Raw genomic sequence first — 16,202 nt, forward strand, 5'->3', positions numbered from 1 at the left:
CCCCCAATCTCCCTATGGCCCAGGCCATCAAGCTGGTCCAGGAAGAAGGTGGCCAGAGTGTGGAGGAGGGCAAGCAGCAGGCACTGGGAGTCCCTGATCTGGACAACTGGTCAGTCCCCTCCGTGGACTCTTCTGTGAAATTTAGGGAGCAAGCCTATGCCTCCCACTGTGCTGGGCTCCCACAGGGGTCCCTAAACACAAGGGCCCTTCCCCCCACCCTTTATGGTGACCAATTCCTGGGCACCTGCTGGGTCAGGCACCATGCTGGTCACTTCATAGATGAGCTTGGACTTACTGTGCCCTTTTTACAAATGAAGAAAGTGAGGCTCAGAAAAGCCAAGTGACTCACCTGAGGTCCCAGAGTCTCCAGGTCATGAGTCTGAGATTTGAACCCACATCGGCCTCTTCATTTGTCCCAGATCTGCCTCTTACCAGGTTTGTTTTTCCAGTCACTTTGTCTTTCTGAGTCTCAGTTCCCCCTCCATAAAATGGGGGAATGATACCTCTCAGTAGATTATTTGAGGATTAACTGTGATGCTATTCATAAAGCACCTCACAGAACTTAGTAAGTTCTCAGCAAATAGCTTCTGTGGATATTGTAATATTCTTGGGCCTTCCTACCTGGGCCATCTGGGTAGCAGTTGCATTTTATTCATCTTCATGTTTGCAGAGCCAAGCAGTGTGCCTAGCACACAGGAAACACTACAAAAGAAAAAAAAAAGATAGTTATTATCCTTACCATTATTTTCATGTTTTGGCTAGCTAAGGCAAACCACTCTGGCCTGAGCCTAACATTTTCAGGGCTGGGGCAAGAGTACAAACAGAGGCCCACACACCAAATGTCTAAGTATTCAAATGTTATAAATCATGCTAATGACGTATTAAATAAAATATATTCTGTCATCCTACCTTGACAAATACACCTTCATCATGAACTGAAAGGCCAAGTTCTAGTTGCGAATTATCGCATAGCTCTGGGAAATGAATTGGCCCCTGCCTCCAGCTGCCTCACCTCCGTTCTCTGCCCACTTCCAGCTCCAGCTCCAACTCTACCCAACAAACAGGTAGCCCTTAGTCACTCCTCAGACCTAGGCTTGGGCAACTTGCTGTGTGGTCCACCTTCTGGAGGACAGACCTGGGAAGAAAGCTGTACAGAGTCTACTAGATTCATCCTGGTAAGTGAGGCTAACGCCCTAGGAGGAGTCAGGAATTCTAGATCCGCTACCCACCAGCCCAGTGAACCTGGGACAAGCTCCCTAAGCTCAGCTGCCTCATCTGGAAAATGGGTCAGCAGCTCTGCCTGCAGTCCAAGGCTGATGGGAGGGTCCATCTGGAAACAGAGATGTGAATCTTCCTGGGGTCCCCCCAGCCTGGGGACGGGGGCAGCACAGCAGGCCATCTACTCTGGCTGGGGGTATGAGGATGCAGAGGCGTGGGACTTGGGCAGCCCTCCAGGAAGTCAGACCTCCGAGGACGATCCCAGGAGGAGGGGCCGCTGAGCCAGCAGAATTGCTGAGGCTCAGCCTGGAGTAGAGCTGGCTGCTGCTTCACTGCAGCCTGGGCTGGCCCCCTTCCCAGCTGCACGGCAACCTCCCCCTTCCCCTGGCAGCAGCGCAACCCCTGCTCCTGTCCACCAGCTGTGCGCCCGCTCAGGGACTCCCTGGTACCCCTCCCAGCCCCCCAGAGCCCTGATGCCCAGCCCCTTAAGTATAAACTGGGGATGACGAATGTACCCTCCTCACGGGCTGCTGGGAGCATGAAGCATGATAGCTGCCAAGGTTTCCATCTTCTCAAAGATGTCACCTCTGTAAAGTGCTCAGCTGATGCTTGGTACATAAGAAGGGATCAACAACCATGGGTCCTATCTCCCCTTCCTGCCCAGCAGAGATGCTGGGGCTGCTCAGGCTGGGCATGGAGCCTGGCCTGGTCTCTCAGTTACCCATAGGCATGGGACATGTGCAGCCCTCCACCCAGAGTCCCCACAAAAAGGCAGACAGCTCAGGACTTGCCCCCCTGGGCCACAGATACCCCACAGACATCTGGCTGAGTCTTCCAGACCTCCTTTGCTCTCACCTCTCTCTCCCGCTCTCAGGCTCTCAGGGTTTATCCTGCTCCGGACATCCTTCAGGTGCTAGGGTTCACAGGGCTCTTCCTCTCCCAGGCTTCCAAGCCCACATATCCATCTGCCACTCCCCAGAGCTGCCTCTGAGCCTGGTGGAGCTGCCCTGGGGAGCTCCTCTACGTAGAGAGGAAGATGAAGAGGATGTATGAGGTGCGGAGGTTGCCTGGGAAGTAGTCACCTCAGCCAGAAGGGGGGAGATCAGGGGAGGGATGAGCCCAGCAGGATGGGTTCTGCCATGTTCTAGCCACGTGCCCTTGGATACATGACTCTACTTCTCTGAGCCTCAGTTTTCTCGCCTCCAAAATAGGGGGTGGTTCCTCCTTGGCAGGGTTATTGTGAGGACCCAATGCAGAATGTGAGTAAAACGCTCAGCATAGTTTGGCGGTTCCTCGAAAAGTTAAACATGGAATTACCACACGATGCAGCAATTCCACTCCTAGTATATACCCAAGAAAAATTAAAACGTGTACTCAAAGAGATACTTGTACAGAAAATTTCATTTGTAATAGCTAAGAAGTGGAAACAACTCAAGTTTCCATCAATGAACAGATGAATGGATAAATAAATGGATAAATAAAATGGGGTCCATCCACAAAATGGAATATTATTCAGCCATAAAAAGGAATGAAGTACTGACACAGGCTACAACCTGGATGAACCTTGTTATGCCCAGTGAAAAAAGCCAGACACAAAAGGTCTGTTGTAGGATTTCATTTATATGAAATGTCCAGAAGAGGTAAATCCATAGAGACAGAAAGCAGATTACTGGTTGCCAGGGGCTGAGGGGAGGTGGGGTGGGGGGATGGCGAGTGAGTGCTTAACTGGCGGTGGGGGAGCTGGGGTTCTTTGGGGATGATGGAAATGTTCTGAAACTAGATAGAAGTGGTGTTTGCACAACTGTGAAGGTACCAAGTGCCACTGAATTGTTCAGTTAAAAATGGTTACTTTCATGTAATGTGAATTTCACCTCAATTAAAACAAAACACCCAGTATAGCCCCCCACACAGAATAAGCTCTCAAAATGCTATGAGAAGTCCTGAAAAAAACAGTTCAGCAGTTGAAGAGGTAGAGGTGAAGCATCCTAGGTGTGGGCAAGCATTCAAAGAGAGGGTGTAGTGAATTCTGAGACTGTTGTTCACTCATGGCTTGTGTAGTGGAGAGAAGGAGAAGCCGCAGGGTTGGCAGGGGCTGGGCCCAGGAGTCTGGAGGGTAACGGGGGACCCCTGCAGGCTTCTAACAGGGGTCAGACTTAGGTTTTTAGAAGACCACTCTGTAATGTGAAGGACAGCCTGGAGGGGGCAGGAGTGGGTGTGGGGAGGCTGTTCCAGGAGAGGGAGTGGTGGCCCATCTTGCCTCACTGTCATACATGGGTGGGCACTGCACACAGAAGGGGAAGCCTTTGGGGGCAGGTCGATCATGAACTGTCTTGGCCGTGGAAAGTGGTGTCCATGGGGCCTTCAATGGAAAATGTCAAACAGGGAGCCGATGTGAGCTGGAGACAGGGTGGAAAGGCCCCGGACCAGGGATGGTACTGAAAGCCCTGAAGAGTGGGCAAGAGCCCCCAGGGATAGTGTGGAGACAGGAACTCTGGAGGCCACCAGCCTTTAGGGGAAGGCAGAGTAAGAGACTGAGTGCAGGGCAAGAAGCTGGGTGGCGGTCACGGGAGTTTTCTAGGAGCAGTGCTGTCAGCCACTGTGCAGACAGATGTGGCGAGATGCAGAAGGAAAAGTATCCACTGGGTCTGGCAATGTGAGATGGCCAGGGACCTCGTGAAATTTTCACTGGAGAGCTGGGAGTAAAAGACATGACAGGGTCAAGCAGTGAGTGAGAAGTGAGAACAGATCTTTGAAAGAGAGCAGGCTGGAAAGAGTTTTGAGTTGTTTTATGGTGTTGAAATGCTGAGGGGAAGGAAAGAGGGGAGGTGGGGAAGGTACAGGAAAGAAGGTTCCCGGGACCCAGGGCCTGGGTGGATAGGCAGGGGACATGGCCTTGATCAAGGGGCCTGAGGAAGGAAGGGGGGGTGGAGCTGCATTTTTAAGCATGGTGGGAAGAAACCATGGGAGAGCCTGTCTCAAGGACTCTTTCGAGGATGAGGCCACGTGTGTAGAGTGTGGGAAGGCTGGATGGAAAAAGCAGCAAGAGGGACCCCAGTTTTTGAGGGGTCACTGGGATTAGTGAGGGGACCCGAGGGTCAGACCCTGGCTGGACAGTCCTGAAAGGGACCAGAGTAGGGTTGCCTGATCTAGCAAATAAAACCACAGGACAACTAGCTACACTTGAATTTCACCTAGGCGACGAAGAACTTTTTAGTATAAGTATATCCCATGAAACATTTGGGATATACTTATACTTAGCAAAACAAAACATGTTGTTTATCCGAATTCAAATGCAACTGGATGTCCTGTAATTTACCTAGGAATCCTAGCCCCGCGTGGGAATCAGGGGATGGATGGGAGGGAGTCGATGGTGCAACCCGGCCTGGAGAATGGGTCTCAGAAGGGTGAGGTGCCCGAGTGGGGAGAAGGCTGGGGTCGCTGCTTCGTCCACCGGCGCCGCCCGATACCGCAGAGGCCCGTATTGAGGAGCCCCTGCCCCAGAACTCTAGTCTCGTCCCCCGTGCCTGCTCCCCTTACGCCCCTTGGTGTCGCCCTAATGGCCCATCGATAACTCTACGCTCAGCCTCGGCCTCTATCGACTTGCTCCGGCTCCGCTAGGCGTCCTGGACCGCGGCGGAACGCAGAGCAGCAAGTAAGGTACGGAGGCCGCGGGGCGAGGGCTGGAAAGCGGCTTTCAGTGGCCGGGAGAGCGCGCCCGGGGGAAGCTGGCTCAGCGGGACGGAGTCAGGGTGGTCGACGGAGCACCGGGAAGCTCGAGGGTCCAGCCAGAAAGCGCCCCCGCCCATCAGGTCCAGCCACCGGCCTGCTACGCATGCGCAGCCGTAGCATTCAGGCTTTTCCCTTCGGCCTGCCCGCTTCGCTGCGCATGCGCGGCCCGGCCCTGCGGCGGAGTGGCGCCCCGGACGTGACTGTCCCCTGCCGGCCGCGGGTAGGGTGGCATTCCGGCAGGGTTCTTGGGACGGGGAACGGAGCATGCGCCTTGGAGCTCGGCGCTGTCCTTCGCCGGGTGTCACGCGTATCCCTGAACCTCTCTGAGCCTCAGTTTCCCCACATCTAAAATGGGGATGATTTTATTTTTTAGCACCGAGTAATCTGTTGTAATCTGTTTAGGACATAGAGAGTATTCCCTAAACACTGCACTCCTCTCTCTTCTCCGGATGCTCTGATCTCTGACTCCTGCCGGTCAGAACTAGGGCCCTGTGTAGATCCGAGTCTTTCAAGCAGCCACACCATGAACACGTCTCCAGGTACGGTGGGCAGTGACCCCGTCATCTTGGCCACTGCAGGCTATGACCACACGGTGCGGTTCTGGCAGGCCCACAGCGGGATCTGTACGCGAACGGTGCAGCACCAGGACTCCGTATCCTCCACTGTGGAATTGGGGCAGGTGGTGCTGGGCAGGATGCCTGGTAGGGATAACAGTCTGGGCAAAGGCCTCCGGTGGGAAGGATGGGCTCTGTTTGTCATCTTCCTTAACAGACCTAGCAGGTGAACGCGCTGGAGATCACACCTGACCGCAGCATGATTGCTGCTGCAGGTACCTGTACTCTCGACCCCAACCCCTGATTTCTCATAGGTCCATCTAGGCGCAGCCACACTTCAGTTTGGCCTGTGCCCCTAGGTTACCAGCACATTCGCATGTATGATCTCAACTCCAATAACCCCAACCCCATCATCAGCTATGATGGGGTCAACAAGAACATCGCGTCTGTGGGCTTCCACGAGGACGGCCGCTGGATGTACACTGGTGGGGAGGACTGCACTGCCCGGATCTGGGACCTCAGGTGTGGGGTACTGGGCAGGAGGGGTCTGCTGCCTGGGTGTGTGGGGGTGAGGGCCAGGCTGGGAGACTGTCTTAGGTCAGGTCCCCTCCAAGCAGAGGCTGAGACGGGGTTTTCTGTGCAGGTGACTTACTGAGGGCCAAGTGAGGAAAGATAGGGCAGGGATGAAGACCCACAGAGACAAGCAGAGCCTCAGCTTGATCCAATAGGCAGCTCTGGAATGAACTGCATCAAACAATGAGCCCCGCCTTGAGGCAAGGGGCCACCCTTTATGCCCCTCTGAGTCAGTTATTGGCTTCAAGCTGCCCCTGGGGAGGGCCAAACCGCCCAAGTATTTCCTATGGGATAGCTCCCATCGTAGAGAGACAAGATAAGTAGCCAGGGAAAGGGCCTTTCGGTGGAGTACCAATGGCATCCACTATAGACAGAGTGTGTCCCCCACCTCGAAGGTCCCGGAACCTGCAGTGTCAGCGGATCTTCCAGGTGAATGCGCCCATTAACTGTGTGTGCCTGCACCCCAACCAGGTGAGGGGGAAGCACAGGGCTGGGCACCCTGGGGCTTTGGAGGGCAGGGGTCCTGCCCCACCTCACATCCCCTGCGCCTCAGGCAGAACTCATTGTGGGTGACCAGAGTGGCGCCATCCACATCTGGGACTTGAAAACTGACCACAACGAGCAGCTGATCCCGGAGCCTGAGGTCTCTATCACATCGGCCCACATCGACCCGGATGCTAGCTACATGGCCGCGGTCAATAGCACTGTGAGTCCCAGGGACGGGTGTGCAGCTCAGCTCCCAGCCCCTTACCTCCCTTATTCCCTGAAGGTGGGCTTATTCCCCAGATGTCCCTCTGGCCCCTCCCCTCCCCCCACAGTCCTGCTTCCCCGTCCTGGGCTTCAGCTCTGACCCAGCCACCAAAGCCAGAAACCTGGGTGTCACTCCTGATGCTACCTCTCGCTACCTGCCATAGCCCACCCAGCAGTCCAGTCACCTCCATCTCCAGAGTCTTTCCAGTTGTCCGTTTCTTTCTCCTCCCTGTCTCCTCCTGATCCAAGTTTCCCTCGTCTCTCCCGACAGTGATTGCAGCCTCTCTGACCTCCTTCCTTCCTCTGTGACCTCCCCCTGCCCCTAACCCATTTTCCCTCGACTGCCAGAGCATCCTTCAGCAGTACCAGCCTGACTGCATCCTTCCCTGGGTGAACTGCAAGATGCCCTAGGCTCCTTACCAGGGCCTCAGGACACTGTGATTTGACCCCTGGACGCCTATCCAGCCTCATTTTCTTCCTTTAACGTCCATTCAGTCTCAGCAAATCAGTTGTTCCCGACATCCCCAGACCGCCCACTTCCAAGCCTTTGCCCTGCTGTTCCCTCTATCTGGGTGCTCTCCTCTCATCTTGTTCTTCACATTCTTGTTGGCCAGCGGCATCCTTCAGGAAGGCCAGGCATGGCCTCCTGCCCTCAGCTCATCAGGTATGGATGGCCCTTGGTTGGGGCCAGGTCACCCAGGTGCTCCTTGCAGGCAGGGCCAGATGTGCCTGTCACATGTCCCCTGGCCCCCAGATCCTTGTGCACAGCCACAATGTTGGATGGCAGCCCCTGGATCTAGGTCTTGCTGCCAGGGCATCCTTCCCCACCTGTCAGACCGGAGGCTCCGGGCCTCCCGTGACTTCCCTCCTACACCACAGGGGAACTGCTATGTCTGGAACCTGACTGGGGGCATTGGTGACGAGGTGACACAGCTCATCCCCAAGACCAAGATCCCAGCACACACCCGCTACGCCCTGCAGTGCCGCTTCAGCCCAGACTCCACGTGTGTGCAGGGCCTGGGGGGCCGGGAGCCCTTGCATGGCTGCGGGGAGGAGGCAGTGTGCCTGGGGCTGAGGGCCTAATGCGTTGGGCCTGCTTGGAGGACGGCAAGGGGGTACAGGATGGGAGTGGCCGTTGATGACACCCCTGCCACGCTCACACCCACCCCCAGGCTCCTCGCCACCTGCTCGGCCGACCAGACATGCAAGATTTGGAGGACGTCCAACTTCTCCCTGATGACGGAGCTGAGCATCAAGAGCAGCAACCCTGGAGAGTCATCCCGAGGCTGGATGTGGGGCTGCGCCTTCTCGGGGGACTCCCAGTACATAGTCACCGGTGAGCCCCGCCTGCCTGCCTTGCCTCCCCGCGCCCGTTGGCCCGGCCTGGGGCTGCACTCTGAGCCGCCACCCACGCTCTCCCTCCCTGCAGCTTCCTCTGACAACCTGGCCCGGCTCTGGTGCGTGGAGACGGGAGAGATCAAGAGAGAGTACGGCGGCCACCAGAAAGCTGTTGTCTGCTTGGCCTTCAACGACAGTGTGCTGGGCTAACCTGTGTCCCCTCAGGATTGCAGGCAGCTGTCCAGGCGGCACCAGCTGGATGTGTCTGTCCAGCTGCCCAGATCAGAGTGACACCCCATGGCTGGTCTCTACCATCCTAGGCTCGCTGGACCTGACTGACCTACCCTGGTCCCTGGCCAGACTAGACTGGCCAGGCTGGTCCATCCTGGGACTCTCTCAGCCCCGGCTGCTTACATGGATGTGAGGAGGCTCAGGAGGCCCACCCTAGGCAGCTTGCATTCCCTTCAGAAATTCTGGACCCACAGGGCCTAGAGCCGCTGAGGGGGATCCGAGGCTGGTGCCCATCCCCAAGCCAGTGCCTCCTCCTTCCCCTCCCTGCCACTGTTTCGTGTCCCGAGGCCACAGAGGACACCGTCATGGCCAGGTGGAGTTGTTTATTAGCCCCGCCAGCGGCTACCCTCCATGGACTGGTGATCGCGCCAGCCAGCTGGCTGGCCTGAGGGGCTGTGCTGCAAGGGCTTAGTCCGGGAGGTAATAAAAGCAGACGGACATGCAGATGTTGCTTGGGAAGCAGATGTCGATGCATAGGTAGATCAGCCGCTGCCTCTGGGGCCCTGGGGGGAGGGGCCTCCATGATCCCTAAAGGACTCCTTCCCCACCCCGCCACCGACTGTCCTGCGGGAGCCCAGGCCCCTCCGCACAGCCTGCCCCAACTCACTCTCTGCTCGTCGGGCCCAGTAAATGGGGGTCTTTGCACAAAGGTTCCGCACAGAAGCCCCCACCTGGGCAGGGTCCACCTCACGGCTCCCAAGCACTGCCAGCAGCTCCTGGGCATAGTGGGTGTCCTGGCTGGGGCTGCGAGTCCCTTGGGGCTGCAGAGAAGGACACTCACACTGCCCCTGGCTGGGTTGGGCCCACATGTCCCTGGACATGCTGGCATTGTGCCAGCCCTGCCCTGGCTCTTGTCAGCAGCCTCAACCAAAGGAAGATAGAGCTTCTGTTCCCCTGAAACTGGAGCCCCATCCTGCCCCGGGCCCAGACCACACACAGGGCCCTTTGTCTGGCCCCTGGCTGGAGGCTCCTTACCCAAGAGGTGTTCACCAGCAGCTGCAGGGTCTCGCGGTCTCGGGGTTCCATCAGGCGGAGGAAGCAGGCCTGGTGCTCTGAGGGGCGGTAACAGACACAACCCTGGGAAGGCAGGCAGGTGAGGCAGGGCCACCTGAACATCCACCCCCGCCCCCACCCCCCTCCCCAGGCCACTCACGCTCTGCCCGTCGAACAGCACTGCCCAGCTGCGGTTGCTCTGAGCTGGAGTCACCCTGATGGTTGCCACGTTCTGGGCCACGTCCACCTGTTCGGTTTGGTTGGACCAGGGTACCCTGGGGCTCGGGAGGGTCAGACGGAGCGTCTGCAGCAGTGGCTAAGAGTGGGAAGCAGGAGCTCAGCTGGCCAGGCTGGAGCAGACCCCAACACTCCCCCAGCCCTGCTGCGAGGCTTCTAACCCCGCCACCCCTCTGGTCCTCCTGCTGTCTGCTCCGAGCCCTGGCTCCACTGGAAGTGTGGGCTATGCTGGTCTCTCCTCCTCCTCCCCACTGTCTGTGCCCTGCCCGGGTCCTGAGGGGGCCTCACCTTGAGAGGGCTGTGAGCGAAGCCAAGAAGCCCTCCAGCCACAGCCCCAGCGGTGGCCAGTGCCAGCAGCAGCAGTAGGAGGCCAGGAGCTCTCCAGCCCCCGTGGCAGGGCTTGGTCTTCATGTGGAAGCACATTGCAGTCAGTGGGGCCTGGAGTAGAGACCAGGCAACAGGCTGGCTCAGGGAAGGAAGGGGCTGAGGAGGTATGGGAGGTGGACGCTTCTCCTGCCCCTGCAGGACAGGCCCTGGGTCTTTGTCCAAGGAGAGGGCACCGAGTGGTGGGAGGCACTCACCCCGACAGGTCCAGACCCGGGTCTCTCGGCCCGGCAGCTCCCCTGCTCCATGATGCAGCCCTGGTGACAATGTGCTGATTGTCTGCTGCAGCCCGGGAAACCTCAGGACACCTCCGATGAGTCAAACAATCGACCTGGCCCCTTCCCCTCCTGACCCCCCTGCCTCCTCCCCAGCCCAGCTACCTGATATCCGGGTCAGAGACAGGTCACCTGGGGAGGCTGCTCGTCACTGTGCCTGGCTCTCCCAACACCTGGCCTGTGCAGACCAGAGCACACATGGTCACGGGAGGTCATGAGAGCGTGGCCACTGTGGAAGTCAGGACCCAGCGGCTGGCACAGAGAGCAGCTGAGGCCTGGCCGACTTTATATAGGGAGTCTAGTTGGGGGCAGATTTAATTTTTCCTAAAGAAGCCTGTTTCTAGTCTCTCGGGTTACCTCTACACTCCCAGGACTGGGTACAGGGCCTGGCACGCAGCAGACCATTAACAAGTGCCTGTTTCATGAATGACAGGCATGGGACTCTGTGCCACTTCCCTTTCCTCCCCATGCACCCCAGCTGCTCCCAGCTGCTTCCCAACCCCCACCAACACAGGGCACCCCCCCAGGTAGGTGCCTGCCTGAGACCAGGATGGCTTCCAGGAGGCTCCACTGCGGTGAGGACAGCTTCCTGAAATCTCCTGCACGGCCCAGGATGGTTAGGTCAGCCTCATGTCCACTGACCCCTGCCCTGCCCAGCGTGGCTTTCTCTGACTGGTGCCGCGCATTTCTAGCTGCTTGATGCTGTGGATCCCAACAGTTACTGGCCCTCAGCACTGGCAGCTTTCAGGAAGTGCATTCCTTAACCGGCTTCACCCCATGGCCCTTTCATACTTTCTTTGTCCCTTGTTTTTCCTGATTCTTCAGAACCTGACTCCCTGCAGTGGGCCTGAAATGGGGTGGAGTTGCTGTGGTCAGTGTCCCAACTCTGGAATTGGAATCCCAGAATGGCCTTGTACTGAATGTACCCGGCCCTGCTGCCCTTTCCACTGCCCAGCTGTGGTGAGACAGCTGCACCCTGTGTGAAGGCTGCTGTCTAGGCGAGAGCGAGGAACACCAGAGTCAGCTGGGGTTTGAGAGTTTAATATACCTTTGGGTTCACACAGTGCAATGGGGTGTAGACATGATGCACAGGGCTCCCGGGCCGCCGCCCAGCAGAAAAGGGAGGTGTTGCTGGCTGCTGCACCTGCCGCGTGTTCCTGGTGTGGGTGACAACGCCCTGACAGGCCTGCTCAATATCCTGACCCACCTTGAGCCGACCTCGCAGAGCCAACGTCAGCACCACCAACCTCACAGGCGCCCGCTGCCCTCGTGTTGCCCACGGCAGAGTCCGAACCCCAGACACCCAGGTCTGGGGGGAGCTGGAGGCTCAGGACACCCTTTATTGCTCTGAGCACTCTTACGAGAGTTAATGAAGGAGCACTGTGACCCTGGGGCTAGGAGAAAAGTCACAGGATCTGGGCAGATGCCACTGGGTGCAGGGCGAGGCGCCAGGAAGGAGTCGGCCAAAAGGAACAGCTTCCCAGGCCCTACCCTACAAGTGCGGCCAGAGAGTCTGCTTATCAGGCCTATTCTCAACGGTCAGCAACTTAGGGAACAGGCAGAAAAAGCACGGCCCCCTGCCAAAAACCCTTGGCTAGCCAGTGGACCCTTCCAGTCCTCCAGATGGCAACTGACAAGGGACTCCAGGGTCAAAATAGGTGGCCTCATGGACCATTGACATATGACACCCATCCCAACCAAGACAGGAAAAGACTGGATGCTCTGTAAAACGACTTCCTGTTTTGAGGGACACCTCTTTCCTCCTCTACCCAGAGGGAGCCTTGGGTGACAAGCATTCCTTAGCCAGCACATGCCTTTGGCCATACTGCTGGCTGCGGGGCACGGAGACTTCTTCAGTGGGATTTTCCCTACAAGACAGAGCACAGCTATTAATCGACACGCTTACGGTTCAATTCCACCACCTGACAAAGTTGTTCAAAAGTTAAAAAAACTTTTGGTACCAATGCTGCTCTGAGCTCCCTGCACGGCAGCCCAGAGTTCAACGAAGGCATTCATACCCTCCTGGCGCTCAGCAAACAATATGCTCAGTCCAAGTCACCTGGGTTTATATGCACATTTGGAAAAGATGAGGTTTAGCCAGGCTGAGTTTACAGAACTGCACAATCGTGCATGAGGAGTTGCAGCCCTGGGTATCTAAAACGGAACATACACTCAATTGTGACATCAGAGTGGTTTTTAAGGAAGTGTGGGGTGGTGGTGAGGGCAGCACCCACACCCCATGGACAGGGAGACACCACCTGAGACCAGCCCTTTCCTCCACTCCCAACCTGCAGGTGAGGGGCTGAGGCAGCAGTAGCCTCCTCTGCTGATGACCACACAGACGGGGCCCTGGGTTTCTCACAACAGTCAAAATAATCAGCCCCTCCTCCCCAAGATCCCTGAAATTTTCAATAAAATACATGACACCCCTAGACCCACCTCAGTCCCATTAGCAGGCCCCAAGGTTACCTGAATCCTAGACATATGCTGAACCCAACTGCAAGACCAATTGGCACCTAAGGCCCAGGACCCCCACAATGCCCTCCAAGCTTAAAAGTGCATCTTAAAATATAAGCATTTGTAAAAATCCAACCCCCCAAACATTTACTTACAAGGTTAACAACTAGTACCTTTGCTTAACTCCAAGTAAGCAAACTTGAAGCCACCTAGCTGAGTGATGCTTAAGCCCCACCTATTAATTTGGGTGATTTTCAATTTTTTTTTATTCTGGAGATTAAAGACACTAAATCTTTAACCTTGAAGGGCAGGCAAAAGGTCGGCTATGCTGTCAACATAGAAGTCAGGGACCATTTTCTTCTTAGACAGGCAGTCACTTTCCTGATTACTCTTCACATCCCGCAGAGTGGAGACCCCAGTGAGGGTCAGGATGGTCTTCAGACCACAAGTGACGCCCAGGAGGATGTCTGTGTCCAGGCGATCACCCACCATGATGGTGCGCTCCGGGTTGATGCCATATTCCTGGGACACGCAGTCGAAGATGAAGCGGCTGGGCTTCCCTATGACGTCGGCTTGGCGCTGCGCGGCCATCTCCACGGCTCGGACCAGACAGCCGGTACCTGCGGGGCGGAGAAGGAAAGGAGGAGAGTGCCGGGGGTCAGAGGCCGGGAGGGACCCGTCGCTCGCCCTCCAGCCTCCCTCCCCCGGGGCGCACGGACCCGCGATGAAGCGGCCGTTCTCGAGTGGGAGCCGGTTGTCCATGTTGGTGCCCACGAGCAGGCAGCCGGGCTGCTGCAGGTAGCGCACAGCCTTCGTGAGCTTCATGTAGCTGAAGTGTGGGTCGAAGCCCACCACGACGGCGCGCACATCAGGCTCCAGGGGCTCATCCAGCCAGGCGCTGGGGCCGTCGCCGTGCAGCGGCTCGGGCCCCACGCCCACGCAGGAGACGCCCACGGCCTCCAGCTCGGTGGCCAGGGCCACGCTGCCCAGCACGTAGGCCTTGGGGGTCGGTAGACCGGTCAGGCGCTGGCGCAGGTAGAGCGCGGTACAGTAGGCCGTGCCGAAGACCTCGCTGCCGGCGCCGGGCCCCGTCGGGCCGCCGAAGCCCAGGCGCCGCAGCTTCTCGGCGTAGGCCTCGCGGGTCTTGCTGCTGTTGTTGGTGATGAAGCCGAGGCGCTTGCCGCGGGCCCGCAGCGCCGTCAGGGTCTCGGGCGCGCCGGAGACCGCCGTCTCACCGCGCCACAGCACGCCGTCGCAGTCGAACAGCACCGTGTCCACGTCGGCCAGCAGCTCCTGGGCCCGCTTGGCATTCAGCCGCACGCAGCGGCCCCCGTCGCCGCCGGCCTCCACCTCCGCCATGGCCCGCCGCCGCCGCCGCCGCCGCCTCCACCGCCACCGACCGCCAGCTCTTCCTCGCAGCCGCCCGCCACCGCCCCCGCCCCGCCCCCGGCTCACTCATTGGCCACGCGCCTCGCACTTGCCGCCCATTGGACACCGCCTGCGCCAATCCGCCCCCGCCTCCCGCGGGCTGCAGGAGCGCAGCGCCAACCTTCACGGTCCGGCGCGGGCAGGCAGGCAGCCATTGGCTGCCAGGCCCTAGGCGCCCCGGTGACTGGCTGGCAGGGAGCCAACCGGCATTCTGCGTGGGACGCTCACTGCGGAAATTCAGCGGAGGAGCTGGAGAGTCGGCGCAGGACGTAAGCCTGCCGTTCATTGGCTGCCGCGGGGCAGCTCGCCCATTGGAGGCTCTTGGTCAGCTTAGGTGACGGAGGCCCTTAATCCAGTGACCCCCCCCCAACCGGCCGAGCCGGCTGCTGATTGGCTGGTTTATCTCCGATCTTGCCGGCGGGGCTCACCGTAGCACCGCGGCAGAAGGCGGGGCCGCGGTCCCCTTTTAGGCCGGAGTCACGTCCGCACCTTTGCCAGGGCGGGGCTGGGCTGTGCCCTCCGCCGTGGACACAGTCCGGACAGTGTCTGCGCGTGGGCCGACTACGGCCATTCCTGAGAGCCAGCCGCAGGCTCCTTCCCAACAAGCGTCACGTTCTCATTTCCAGTCGTTCGCAAAAACGCTTTCCTTGTGCCTTGGTGGTCATGTGGACGAGTAATTACAAGACAGTGGCTTTAGGGTCTAAGAGAAGGGCAGTAGTGCCTAGAACAAGCACTCAACAATTGGTCGCTATTATCATCATTATTAGGTATTATTAACTTTTATGGAGGCGTAACATACAGTAAATTGCATAAATTTTAAGTGTGCAGCTTGATGGAATTTTTACATCCCTGTTATGCATGTGTAAACATAGCCCAGGACTTCCCTGGTGGCTCAGCGGTTAAGAATCCACCTGCCAATGCAGGGGACACGGGTTCGAGCCCTAGTCCGGGAAGATCCCACATGCCGCAGAGCAACTAAGCCCGTGCGCCACAACTACTGAGCCTGCGCTCTACAGCCTGTGTGCCACAGCTACTGGAGCCTGCGTGCCTAGAGCCTGTGCTCTGCAACAAGAGAAGCCACCGCAATGAGAAGCCCACGCACCGCAATGAAGAGTAGCCCCTGCTCGACACAACTAGAGAAAGCCCCCACGCAGTAACCAAGACCCAACGCAGCCAACAATAAATAAATTTATATATGTATATAAAAACATACCCTAGATCAAGGTATAGAATATTTCCATCACTCCAGAAAGTTCCCTCAAGTCACAATCCAGTCCATAGCGGTACCCCTCCCCGAACTGCTTTTCTGACTTCTGTCACCATAGAGTGAGTCATAGCCTCCTTTGCCTGTTCTAGACCGTCTTACAGGAGCTTACCCTGTGTACTCCTCTGAGTCTTGCTTCTTTTGGATCAACATAATATCTGTGAAATCCATTCTTCTGTTGTTTTTTTTTTAATTGCCACATGGGTCATTGTAAGAATATACTCCCCTGATTTTTCTCCAGGTGATGGACATTTGGGTCGTTTCCAGTTTGGAGCTATTGTAAATAATGTCCCTATGAAGGTTCTTGTTCCTATACACTCATTTGTTGATGTGGGCCCTCATTTCTCTTGGGTATATACCTAGGAGTGGAATTCCCAGTTCATAGAGTAGGTGTATGTTTCTCCTTATTACTTTCACTAGGGCCACGTGACAGAATAGCAGGCCCCAGCTTCCTGAGCGCTTACCCTGTGACAGGCGATCCAGGCCTCCAACTCCTAGCGTGTCAAATCCCTGCTCCTCTCTTGGGCCCCAAATCTCCATAATGTCTACTCTGGACACCCCTCACCCCCAAACCCATGAGGTAAAGCCAGTAACCTCAGTAACCTTAAGGCCCTGATTGTTTACCTTCAGCCTGTTCTTTGGTCTTGGCTGGCCTGGGAACACCTGGAGGGCAGGGGCCATGGCCCACGAGGGCAGGATATGCAGTGTTCC

The 16,202-nt window shown here is 57.3% G+C and overlaps 3 protein-coding genes across 8 annotated transcripts; 1 reads left to right on the plus strand and 2 right to left on the minus strand.

The window, feature by feature from the left end:
• Window positions 1-4,825: 4,825 nt before the first annotated feature.
• On the plus strand, window positions 4,826-8,897 carry MLST8 (MTOR associated protein, LST8 homolog). Of its 3 annotated transcripts, none has more exons than XM_060125125.1 (9): window positions 4,826-4,875; window positions 5,350-5,599; window positions 5,725-5,776; window positions 5,861-6,023; window positions 6,470-6,545; window positions 6,628-6,780; window positions 7,704-7,828; window positions 7,997-8,160; window positions 8,254-8,897. In XM_060125125.1, exons 2-9 carry the CDS (start codon window positions 5,471-5,473, stop codon window positions 8,370-8,372), a joined length of 981 nt encoding a protein of 326 aa, XP_059981108.1. In that variant the 5' UTR covers window positions 4,826-4,875; window positions 5,350-5,470; the 3' UTR covers window positions 8,373-8,897. The 3 variants fall into 3 exon arrangements, with proteins under 3 accessions (XP_059981108.1, XP_059981109.1, XP_059981107.1); XM_060125126.1 differs by having other exon boundaries at window positions 4,843-4,875; window positions 5,526-5,599; XM_060125124.1 differs by lacking the exon at window positions 4,826-4,875 and having other exon boundaries at window positions 4,884-5,599.
• Window positions 8,762-10,822, minus strand: BRICD5 (BRICHOS domain containing 5). Of its 4 annotated transcripts, XM_060125133.1 has the most exons (7): window positions 10,448-10,822; window positions 10,265-10,365; window positions 9,972-10,121; window positions 9,607-9,762; window positions 9,429-9,530; window positions 9,061-9,214; window positions 8,762-8,956 (listed from the first exon to the last, which is right to left on the minus strand). In XM_060125133.1, exons 2-7 carry the CDS (start codon window positions 10,313-10,315, stop codon window positions 8,862-8,864), a joined length of 708 nt encoding a protein of 235 aa, XP_059981116.1. In that variant the 5' UTR covers window positions 10,316-10,365; window positions 10,448-10,822; the 3' UTR covers window positions 8,762-8,861. The 4 variants fall into 4 exon arrangements, with proteins under 4 accessions (XP_059981116.1, XP_059981115.1, XP_059981113.1 ...); XM_060125132.1 differs by having other exon boundaries at window positions 8,762-9,214; window positions 10,265-10,324; XM_060125130.1 differs by having other exon boundaries at window positions 8,762-9,214.
• A 545-nt stretch (window positions 10,823-11,367) lies between these two features.
• On the minus strand, window positions 11,368-14,191 carry PGP (phosphoglycolate phosphatase). The gene is made up of 2 exons (XM_060125127.1): window positions 13,519-14,191; window positions 11,368-13,419 (listed from the first exon to the last, which is right to left on the minus strand). The coding sequence occupies exons 1-2, from the start codon at window positions 14,156-14,158 to the stop codon at window positions 13,094-13,096; spliced, it is 966 nt and encodes a 321-aa protein (XP_059981110.1). The 5' UTR covers window positions 14,159-14,191; the 3' UTR covers window positions 11,368-13,093.
• Window positions 14,192-16,202: the final 2,011 nt, after the last annotated feature.

Source organism: Lagenorhynchus albirostris, chromosome 15, assembly GCF_949774975.1.
Source record: "Lagenorhynchus albirostris chromosome 15, mLagAlb1.1, whole genome shotgun sequence".
NCBI classification, from domain to species: Eukaryota; Metazoa; Chordata; class Mammalia; order Artiodactyla; family Delphinidae; genus Lagenorhynchus; species Lagenorhynchus albirostris.

Excerpts from the sequence above, each read along its gene's own strand:
- MLST8 (XM_060125125.1), top strand. The coding sequence starts at position 5,471 with ATGAACACGTCTCCAGGTACGGTGGGCAGTGACCCCGTCATCTTGGCC. Across the intron at positions 5,777-5,860 it reads CAGCATGATTGCTGCTGCAG|GTTACCAGCACATTCGCATG; the intron begins GTACCTGTACTC and ends CTGTGCCCCTAG. Across the intron at positions 8,161-8,253 it reads CTCCCAGTACATAGTCACCG|CTTCCTCTGACAACCTGGCC; the intron begins GTGAGCCCCGCC and ends CCCTCCCTGCAG.
- BRICD5 (XM_060125132.1), bottom strand. The coding sequence starts at position 10,315 with ATGGAGCAGGGGAGCTGCCGGGCCGAGAGACCCGGGTCTGGACCTGTC. Across the intron at positions 10,122-10,264 it reads CCGGGTCTGGACCTGTCGGG|GCCCCACTGACTGCAATGTG; the intron begins GTGAGTGCCTCC and ends TCTCTACTCCAG. Across the intron at positions 9,531-9,606 it reads TGCTGTTCGACGGGCAGAGC|GGTTGTGTCTGTTACCGCCC; the intron begins GTGAGTGGCCTG and ends CTGCCTTCCCAG.
- PGP (XM_060125127.1), bottom strand. The coding sequence starts at position 14,158 with ATGGCGGAGGTGGAGGCCGGCGGCGACGGGGGCCGCTGCGTGCGGCTG. Across the intron at positions 13,420-13,518 it reads GAACGGCCGCTTCATCGCGG|GTACCGGCTGTCTGGTCCGA; the intron begins GTCCGTGCGCCC and ends TCCGCCCCGCAG.